We start from the raw sequence: 10737 nt of genomic DNA, 5'->3' as shown, positions 1-10737 counted from the left end.
AGCAGTTGTTAAAACGCATAAAAAAGAGAAAAGGTATAAAGAAAATACCAACCTGCAAAGAGGAACAAGAGGTAACAACGGACGCACAACAGAGACAAGAATGATCTACACCGAATAGCACTTCAAAGAAAGAAGAGAGCTTGGGGAAAACCGAAAGCAAAGAAGGAGGAGCCAGACGAACAAAAATCTCTCGCAAACAAGAAGCAAGGAAGCAAAAGGAAGAAAGAAAACTTCTCTATATTCAAAATTGAAATTAGGGAATGAAAACGGCAAAAGAAAATTGAAAACCCTATTAATGGGCTTTTAAAGCGCTCGCACATTCCCAAGGAAGCTAAACGCATCCCAAAAGCACGTTGCAATTAAAAAGCTAGAAACGCTTCGCATTAAAAAGCAACGCTAGAATCGCCCGAGGAGGAGCTACTCAAAACCCACCAAAACAATGCTCGAGCACGACTTCCTCAAAGGGGTCGAAGTCTAAAAAGCACGACCTCAAGGGGAAGATCGAAGCTCAAGTAGGGACACTGTTCATACCTTGGACAGAGCTGTACGATCCGGGTTGGACGAGGACAAAGCGGCCGACCTCTTGAAAGGCTGTTTACACCGACCTCTTTCCAAAGAGCTCGCCAAATCACCATAAATTTAGCAATATAAATTCTATTATATCTTCCTAAACAAACCTAAACAACTCTACACTAATAGCCCGCGCATGTCGTGTTTTTCAAGACTTATAATTAGGAACATATAGAATTTTAATAATAATACACGGGTAATTGAAATAGTTTATATACGGATTTTTAAAGTTATTATTATTATTATTATTATTGTTGTTGTTGTTGTTGTTGTTGTTGTTGTTGTTGTTGTTGTTGTTGTTGGATAATAAATAAGAATTAGAATTATATTAATATTTTTAAAATTAATATAATTAAAATGACTAAAAATATTTAAAATTAATGTGCGTTATTAATATCATAAAATTTGATCATTTTATGATTAGATTCAAATATTCTTATCATGATTACTACGGCCGGTGTAATTATCATATCATTATAATAATAATAATAATAATAATAATAATAATAATAATAATAATAATAATAATAATAATAATAATAATAATTATTATTATTATTATTATTATTATTATTATTATTATTATTATTATTATTATTATTATTATTATTATTATTATAATGATTAAAAGTATTTTCAATTGATAATTGATAAGTAGTTTAATAATACATTAAATATTGATTTGATATAGTTATAATAAAGATATGTTTTTAAATTAATATAATTATGTATTATTCATTAAATATTAATTATAATATAATTATAATAAAGATATTTTTTTTATAAAATAATTTAGAATAGAGAATAGGAAAGTTCATTTTGGATGGAAAACGGAGTCACAAGAGATCGACACCTCACCTTCATTAGTTGAGAAAAACCCAGTTTTAATATATTAAGTAGAAGTAGATAGATTGGTTGGTATTCTATAACAAAATTAATTAAATTAATATATATAGTTTATATATTTTTTATGTCTATTGTTTAGTTTTAAAAATAAATTTACATATAACAGAGTACTCCTTGATCAAATAATATATAAAGTTACCAAGGTTTGGTGTCCAATTTTTTTAGACTTCGTGTATCTTTACATAATTCATTTCATAAAATAAATTTTATAGACAAAATAATAATAAATGTTTTTCTAATATTCCAGCTTTATCATAAAATAAATAAATAATTAAAAATTAAAATAAACAATCTATTCATAAAACTAATAATAACAAATAGAATAAAAAGAAAAAATATAAGCACGCTTATTTTTTGTCATGTGTATTTTTGAATTTGGGTGAATAGGTATATCTTACACAATAATAACTATTAAATGAAATTAAATTTATTACTCTAGATAATAAAAGAAGTACTAAGTACTCTTTAACTAAAACTTTTATTATAAATTTATTAAGAAAAAATTGTATTTATGTTTTAAATTAATATAGATGTTTGGGATAAAAAATTAAAAATAAAAGAATATTTCTTTGCATTCTTATATTAAAAAATAAATGAAGTCATTTTATATACAAAAAATACTATTTTATAAGATAACTACAAAAATCTCTCAAACACTCGTAATTTAATTCGTTGATCTAGCATAACATACAACACTTGATAAGATATTAAATAGTATTCTTATAATCTTAAATTAAAGTTTATCCTAACGATTTTATTGTTATCTATAATCTATAACAATATCTATAACAATATATAATGATAAAATCTGTTTTGGTCTTCAAAATTCTCTTTTAATTTTGTCCTTTCTAACAATTTATTCCACTATATGTTATTTATTCTACGTTAAAAAATTTTCACTACTTCATCTTCTCTTTTATCACATATATTTTCGTTATCTCTTATTTCATTAAGTCACGACTTATGTCAGTTACATTAAATAATTTTTTTATCTATTTTTTAGATTAACCTCATTAAGATTTATCTATTTTTTTTACAGTAACCTCATTAAGATTTTTTTATTGGTAAGTAAAAAGAATAATAAAAAATAAAAATTAAAAATTCTAAAAGAATAATAAAACTAAAGATAATTAAAAATATTAAATATAAAATTATAAAAAATAAAAATTTTTTATCCATTAAACTTATGCTAGAGAAAGAGTGATTTAAATATAAATTTTTATATTTGTTTTAAATTAAATATATATAATCGAGAAATAAATAAATTTACAAATATTTATAAATTTTTATCTTCATTGTTACACATAATAACAATGTAATAATTTTAGGATTATATCTAGATTAATTTATATTTATTTATTCTATATATTAAAAAAAAATTAAATAGCTTATAAATTTTTTTATTTTTTATTTAATTATTCTATAAAATTTTTTTGAATGGTTGATATCTTAAATTTTCTCTTAAAATGATAAAATATGACTTAACAAGAAAGTATGAAAAATAAGTATCTATATAATAGTTATATATCTAGATATCTAAATCAAACAAAAAAATAATTCTTTTAACAAATTTTTAACAACTCAAAAGTTAAAACAACAGATACGTATGGATCAAAGTGATAAACAAAAATGAGAGTTGCGATAATGGTACGATGGTAATAGATTGCGGTTGGGGTTAATAGGAAAAAAACATTAAAAAAGGAGAATAAAACAAAGCAAGATAACAATGACGGCAAGATAATAATAGTTATACATATAAAAAAATAATAAGAGAAAATGATATAATCAAAATAAAAATTAATAATTTTGAAATAACAATAAAATTAAAGATAACTAAAATGTTTAATATAAGATTTAAAAAATAATTTTTTATCTATTAAAATTATGTATAAATAAAAGAATATTTTAAATATAAAATTTTAAATTTGTTTCAAATTAAATAGAATTAAAAAATCAATATTTAATATATAAATAACTAATTTATAAATAATATTAATAAATCTTTATCTTAATTTTGTTATACATAATAATAACATATTTTTTTATTTTTTTAATTTAAATTTATTTATTTTATATTTTTTATATATATTAAATAACTTAAAATATTTTTTTTTTATAATTTATTTTTTAATTATTAATATTAAATTTATAATTTTAAAAATAAAAATATAAAAATATTTTTTTAACTCAATACAAAAACGGCTGATATATAAAAACTAATACATTAAGATTAAATTCTAATAAAAATAGTAATGAATTATACATTTGTCAAGAAGTAAATGGGGAGTTTACGCATAAAAACAAGTAAAAAAAAAAAAAATGAAGGGGTCACGAGATGCGCATGAGCCCAGCCACATGCTATCGTTTCTTCCTCTCGTCTCTCTATCTCTGGTGACTGACTGATGTACTCTGCCGGAGACCCAAAATCAGAAGAACACTCCCACACCGTCGACCCCCACAACACAAACCTATCATTTTTCTTCCAAAAACTCGCACAAATTCTTCATCCTCGCCCCCAATCTAAGCCCGTTTTTTCTTTCCTAAATTTCCCAATTTGTTTTTCCTTCTTCTCCCCTGTGATTTCTCATCGATTTCTCATCTGGGTACCCCCAAAGTTCTAATCATTTCTTTTTGTAGAACAATGAGGGTAGGGAAAGGGAACCAAGAAGAGGAAGAGTACGACGAAGAGGAATTCGGTTCTTCTAAGAAACAAGGCCCTTCCTCTGCCCCTAATAACGCCAATAACACCAACAAAGGCAACTCCCTTTTTTAATCATTTTTTTAGTGTAACATGTTAGGGCCTTGCTCTTATGTTAGCCTTAGATCCATTTGTTTGAAGGTGTTTTATGTGTGTCGTACGAGGTTGTGTGAAAAGGTGGTGTTGGTGGTTGTTTTTTCATTTCCCTAAATTATGTTTTGAATATGTTACGGTGACTATGTTGAGTTACAATTTTGAAGTTTTAATTTTGGGGGAAAATATGTTATATTTGGTGAATTTAATTATTATGTAGAGTTTGCTTCTTCATTTGTGATTTTGAGTTATTCTTAGGACAGATTTGCAGTTGTTATGTTTAGTTTCTGGTTTTGTTAATGCAGATGCCAAAGCTGTTGATAAAGCAAGCGTGATAAGATCAAAACATTCGGTGACTGAGCAGCGAAGAAGAAGCAAGATAAATGAGAGGTATGTGCAACGGGCCAGTGTCATAAGTTCAGTCCTCAGTGCCAGTGTATTTGATGTTGGAGCCCTCAACCATGATGGTAAATTGAAATGTTGTTGTGTGCTTCATGTGTTGTTCTGAGTGTAACTGACAGTGTTTTGAAGTGATTGATGGAATTTATTGAGATTTCTAGTGTAGATTGCCTGGAATTCAATTAAGAAATCAACTTTAGTTTATTATTGCTGGATTGTTTGAGGTTGAATGTAATTGTTTAATTCTCTGAATACTTCATTTTTGGCATGATTACATGTTGAAGTTGCTAATGTTGGCAAAAATGTTTGTGTTTTTTGGTTTTTGTTTTCATTCCTATGTTTTCTACTTTAACATTGTGTGAAGAAAATAACAGAAACAAGTGATGAAAGAAACGTTAGAGCACATTTGGTTTGTTTGACTTTCATTTCCATGGAAACCAAGGGTATCTTTTTTGGTTGCTTATAGATGTTATGTTTGGTTCACCAGCTTCATTTTAAGTTGTAGGGATTGTTTATGGAAATTTTGGAAATAACATCCGATAGTTTTCAGCATTTTCACATTAGTACAGTGGCAAATTTGTAGTTTCAGCCACTTTCTCCTATACCTGTGAGTGAGGTTTCACACATAGTGCCAAAGAGCCACCACTGACTCTCATTTGCACTTTCCTCCACCCTTATTCACCATTACGTCCCTAGACCCTACTGGCTTTGCTGTCAGCTTTTGGCCGTCAAGCTGTCAACACTGTTGGCATAGTTATCTGCTATGAAGGTGACTTGGCTTAGCACCTCCCTCCATTCCCTGTCTATTGGCAGCCCTTCCTTCCTGGTTGAGGTAGTAGATAGCCACATCCCTCCATAAGCACCACCACAACAGCATGGTCACTGATGCCAATCACGCCAGCAGTTGCAGTGTACTCCAAGCCAGGAATGAAGGGTATCTTGACTGTTTAGTGATGATGTCATTGGTTCTATCTTTGTTTTGAAATTGCATGGTTGGTTGGTTCCAATATTCACCAGATTTTTAAACTTACAAAAATGTGCAATGCTGTAGTATTCTTTTGTTGTGTTCACTATTTTGCTTTTTCTGTGTCAGATAGGGGATGGACAACTGGACAAGTTTGAATACTTGCATGTCGTTTAGGGTAGAAAACTGGGTTCAGAGAAATAAAATAGAAAACAAAGAATGAAAATACGAAATGTTTTCACAAAATCAAGTAAACAAGAAATGCAGGAGATAAAATCAAGAAACAAAGATAAATCCAAACAAATCCTGGGGACTTTTGGTTTCTTTCTTTCAACCTGATATGCTTTTAATTGAAATTACCATAATGTGTTGCTAAGCTGGATATTGGTGATCTATTTTCAGATTTCAGATATTGAGGGATCTCATACCTCATAGTGATCAAAAGAGGGACACAGCATCATTCTTACTGGAGGTACATCGTGATACAGAAAGCAAATAATAAGTTGTACTTTATCACTATTTAAATTAGGATAGGATATATCTTTAGAACTTGCTGATTTTTGCTTTCTTTTTTCAGGTGATTGAGTATGTTCAGTACTTACAGGAGAAGGTACAAAAGTATGAAGGCTCATATCAGGGTTGGGGTCATGAACCCTCAAAGTTGATGCCATGGGTAAATTACAGAAACTATAGAAACTATATTGTTTCTAGATCATGTACTTTTTGACTATATACAAATCCCTCATCGTATAGTACTTTCAAAGTAGCTGAGCCCAAATTCAGACCACTTTTCTTGTGTGGAGAAAACGATGATATGACATTTGGCTTAACTTAACCTATTATATGTAGTTGTGGTGGTTGTGCTCATATGTGTACATTCAGATGAAAAATAAATGACACTCAGAGTACAGAGTGAAATTGAAATTCAAGATTATGTTCTTGTTGATCATATCTGTTAGAACAGCTGTTTGGGTTTGTAATTTTTGTATATTTTATTATGCATTGTTTGCCAAATTAGTCACACTCATTTGATTTTTTAGTTTTGTTGTCATAAAAGTATATGGGTTAGTGTTCAAATTGGTCCTTGAAAAATTATGCACGAGTCAATTTGATCCCTAAAAGATTCAATGCTTCAATTTTGTCCCTAAAAGATACCAATGCTAGTCAAATTGTTCCTTAATTTTCAGCTGACATATTATGATATCAACGTTAAGTTCAATATAACCCATTAAGAATGTCGTATGTGGCAAATGTGACCTCACACGTCAACAATTATCAATGACACATCAACGGAAAGTTAATGGAATGACTAACTTGACTCACATTGGTATCTTTTAGGGACCAAATTGACTTATGCATGATCTTTCAAAGGCTATTTTGAGTATTAGCCCCTTATTCTCGAGTTGTGTCACTAATTGATTCAACCCTTTTCTGTATTTAAAATAAAATTAGGGATCTAGTTTCCTACTTGGATTTTAACTATATTAAATTTATTTCCTGCAAATGAGGCTTTCTACTTTTGCTATCTTATAGTGGACTTCGTTTAGTCCTATTGGCTATTGTTTTGGTTGAATACTGTACAGTATTTTATCATGATCTACCTAGTTTAATGTTAAACCTTTATTTTTATTTTTCTAAACTTGTTTACTCACCTTAATGTTGCAGAGAAATAGCCATTGGCGTGTGCAAAGCTTTGTTGGGCAACCACAAGCCATAAAGAATGGTTCAGGTCCTGTGTCACCTTTTCCTGGAAAGTTTGACGAAAGCAACATTAGTATCTCTCCAACTATGCTTAGCGGCAACCAGAATATGATAGACACCGATCAGGGTAGGGATATTGTCAGCAAAGCATCCGAAGGACAAACTGATTTAGCTAGCAAGGGAATAGCTCTGCCCTTGGGTATGCACCCAAACATGTCTATTCCTGTCAGAAGCGATGGTGTACTTTCACATCCTCTACAGGGATCTGTTTCAGAAGCGCAGTCAACTGAGTGCCCTGCCGCTAGTGAACCACTGAGCCAACAGGACGAGCTGACTATTGAAGGAGGGACAATCAGCATTTCTAGTGTGTACTCCCAAGGGTGGGTGCTTACTTTTTCTTTTGTTGACTTTTTGTAACTGTCTATTGTTGCTGCATGGTTTGTTTAATGGGAACCACTTAACCTTCTATTAGCTCTTCCCCTTGTCTTTAAAATTTAAAGTTTGCAAATAGAAACTGTGATATAAGGACTAAATATATTGGCATTTGCATTAAAAGATGGCCATTGTTGATACTGTGATGCTTGTAGTGCTGTAAAGAATTCCAATGGTTATGAATACGAGTATGGCTTGAATGAAATTCTAATCTTCTCGCATTTGTTTATAAGGCTATTTATCAGCTTTAGTAACAATTATTAAAATGATTTGAAGAACAGGTTGTTGAACAATCTGACTCAGGCACTACAGAGTGCTGGTTTAGATCTATCACAGGCCAGCATTTCGGTTCAGATTAATCTTGGAAAACGAGCAAACAATGGACCAAGCTGTGGGACCTCTTCTCCCAAGGTATATATAGGCTATACCATATATAGCGTATCTTACTTGTTCCTTTCGTCAGCAAGATGTCCAAGATAAATTTTTATTTTTATTATTTTATTTTATTTTTTGATGCAATCTATGGAACATTGTATATAAAATTAAGATCATCATATGAATTGGAATTCTATTTGCCATCTTAGTAGTTAATAGACTGTTATTGGCAGGGACTAATACCTTTCAAAGTTTTTATTTTGCTGGATTGAAACCCAAAAAACAGGGATTTAGCTAAAAAAGTGCCTTATCTTTTTAGTAGCATTCAATAAAATTTTTCTTTTATGGTGCTCTTAACCAATTCCCTTAGGTCAAGACCCAAAATTATAAGTATCAAACCAAAAACCAGATATTTTATAGGGACCAAAATCTTATTTCTGCCTAAATTTTAATATGCTTGAAGTGGAATTTCAACATAGTTAGGGCTTGAAAATTATGCACTAGTGAAGATCACTTATTGGAAAATAATTATGTTTGGTGTGTCTTTAGTTGGTTCTAGTTCTGGAGTTTTGGGCAGGCAAAAACTATTTCTTGTCTTCCATCATGATCCTCATACATTTTTTTGGGTCTGCATTGTCATACCTGCGTACTATGTATAAGTAATAAGGTTACATATTTTAAATACAAGCCAGTTATAAAGGGAGCCATTCTTTAATCAAAGATTCCATCCCCCTTTGCTGTGCTCAGAATATATATTGTACGAATAATCTACTTAAGTGGTAACTATTTGACTTAAAAAAATTGATCAATGTAATGTTTAATTCAAATTTAAACATAGTTGGCATTTGCCTTGAAACCTAAGATTGAGAATTACTTGGTTCTGTGGTGAATGCTTGCTGATTTGTGGTTTCAAACTTCTAATGCTACTTTACAATAGAGTGCTGCAAGAGATGTATAGTGTGTGAGACGAATTCAATTGGATGAGGCATGGACATGTAACATGTATTCAGTTATTCATAGGTAGTGACCTATACTTTAGATACCATGCTTAGTTAACGGTAGTTAGAACCTTACATTTGCGATTTGAGTCTCTCAATTTGATAGGATTTAACATGCTATCGGTATGTTTTATCATGTTAGTGTATCTCAAATGTGTATGATTCTTACGGTACATGTATGATTCGATGTGATTTATATCACTGATATGATTCATACTCGGGGATATGATGATGCATTTTGATTCCGTTTTAGTCTAGATTTTATTTTATTTTTCCGTGTTGTGCAGAATCACGACATGGTTCCTTCCAGCAACCAAGCTTTTGCACAGTTTAGAGATGCAGGCAGTGAAGACTCGGACCAAGCTCAGAAACGTCTGAAAACATTCAAGTGATTTCTCCAGGCTTTTCGGCAACTCCTGCAGGGGTCATCCAGAATCTGCACTGGTTCCCGACGTGGTATATCCTTCTGTTAATGTACATCCTTGGCCAGTTTCTAATTCACTTACGAAGGAGGTCATTTTGGAAACAAAAACCTAAGAACGCAAATGTTATTGTGGGAATATTGTTGAGATGACTTATGTGACTGGACATGTCATATGCCATATCTTGTATTTTGTTTGTATGGTACATATTATAATTATAGTTAGTGTTATGTAGCTTTTGGGTTGGTAAATTTGTGTTAAATACTTCCATTTCTTTGGTGTATGTATCCTATTCCTAGGCAGCAAAACTGCATAAGTACTCAACATTAGTTTGATGTTGAGGAATTATCTTTTCAGACTTCCAGGCTTCCAGCGGTAATTTTTTATCCAAAATAAAAAATAAATTGATAGCTACTTTGCTTCCCAATAAGACAATTTTCATGAATAATGGTAAAAGTTACCTCAGTAGACCGAATTATTCTTGCCGAAAAAGAATAGATTTTGTTCTGAGGGTTATCTAAAACTGGGTTGTGTTTGGGTCTAAACGTGAAGTCCAGGCTTTTTCTGTGACAGCGTTCGACTTGTATTGAAGTTGAGGTGTTACCGTCCGAGTTCTTCGTAAAGAGGTGGGAGGTGGTATATGCCGTCCAAGGTTTTAGACAGATGTTTAGTAGATTGGGTTCTGAATATACCTGAGGATGTTAGCGTATTTATAGTAGAATAGTTAACCTTTTAGAGTAGTTCCACCTTTGATAGTGGATAGCCATTTCCTTTTGATAGAAAAGTTGTTGACATCTCTTTCTATATGGATAGGAGATATCTTAAGAAGTAGTTATTTAGATAAGTAGGTCTTTATACAACTGTCGTTGCGCTCGATCTCTATGAGGTTGGGTAGGTGCGGAGGAGGCCTGATCTCTTGTGTTGGCCTATATTCTTTTTGGGCCTAGCTTTATTTTGGACCAGAGTATGAACAGTGCCCCTACTTGAGTATGAGCTTTTAGAGGTCAGACTCGAATATTTGTAGTTCAGACTAGTTACTTGTGGATTCGAACATTGGTGTCCCTTGGTGTTTTTTCCCTTAAATTTTAAAAAACATGGGGTGCTAGATTCTAAAAATTTTAAGTTGTGTCTTTTATTTGTTTTTCTCTTTCATCATTAAATTCAAAAATAAAAAATATC

General features: G+C 30.9%; 1 protein-coding gene across 1 annotated transcript; it reads left to right on the top strand.

Annotated features, from left to right (window-relative positions):
• The first annotated feature begins 3713 nt into the window (after positions 1–3713).
• On the top strand, positions 3714–9972 carry LOC112801687 (transcription factor BIM2). The gene is made up of 7 exons (XM_025844583.2): positions 3714–4232; positions 4573–4657; positions 6033–6102; positions 6208–6303; positions 7296–7711; positions 8045–8174; positions 9424–9972. The coding sequence occupies exons 1-7, from the start codon at positions 4118–4120 to the stop codon at positions 9526–9528; spliced, it is 1017 nt and encodes a 338-aa protein (XP_025700368.1). The 5' UTR covers positions 3714–4117; the 3' UTR covers positions 9529–9972.
• Positions 9973–10737: the final 765 nt, after the last annotated feature.

Source organism: Arachis hypogaea, chromosome 5, assembly GCF_003086295.3.
Source record: "Arachis hypogaea cultivar Tifrunner chromosome 5, arahy.Tifrunner.gnm2.J5K5, whole genome shotgun sequence".
NCBI classification, from domain to species: domain Eukaryota; kingdom Viridiplantae; phylum Streptophyta; class Magnoliopsida; order Fabales; family Fabaceae; genus Arachis; species Arachis hypogaea.
The sequence above is the reverse complement of the archived record's forward strand: the minus strand, read 5'-3'. Positions and strand labels throughout refer to the sequence as shown.

Bases quoted from the DNA above. Each gene is read 5' to 3' on its own strand.
- LOC112801687 (XM_025844583.2), top strand. From the start codon at position 4,118: ATGAGGGTAGGGAAAGGGAACCAAGAAGAGGAAGAGTACGACGAAGAG. The intron at 4,658-6,032 runs GTATGTGCAACG...ATCTATTTTCAG, and splicing joins AGAAGCAAGATAAATGAGAG to ATTTCAGATATTGAGGGATC. The intron at 6,103-6,207 runs GTACATCGTGAT...TTCTTTTTTCAG, and splicing joins CAGCATCATTCTTACTGGAG to GTGATTGAGTATGTTCAGTA.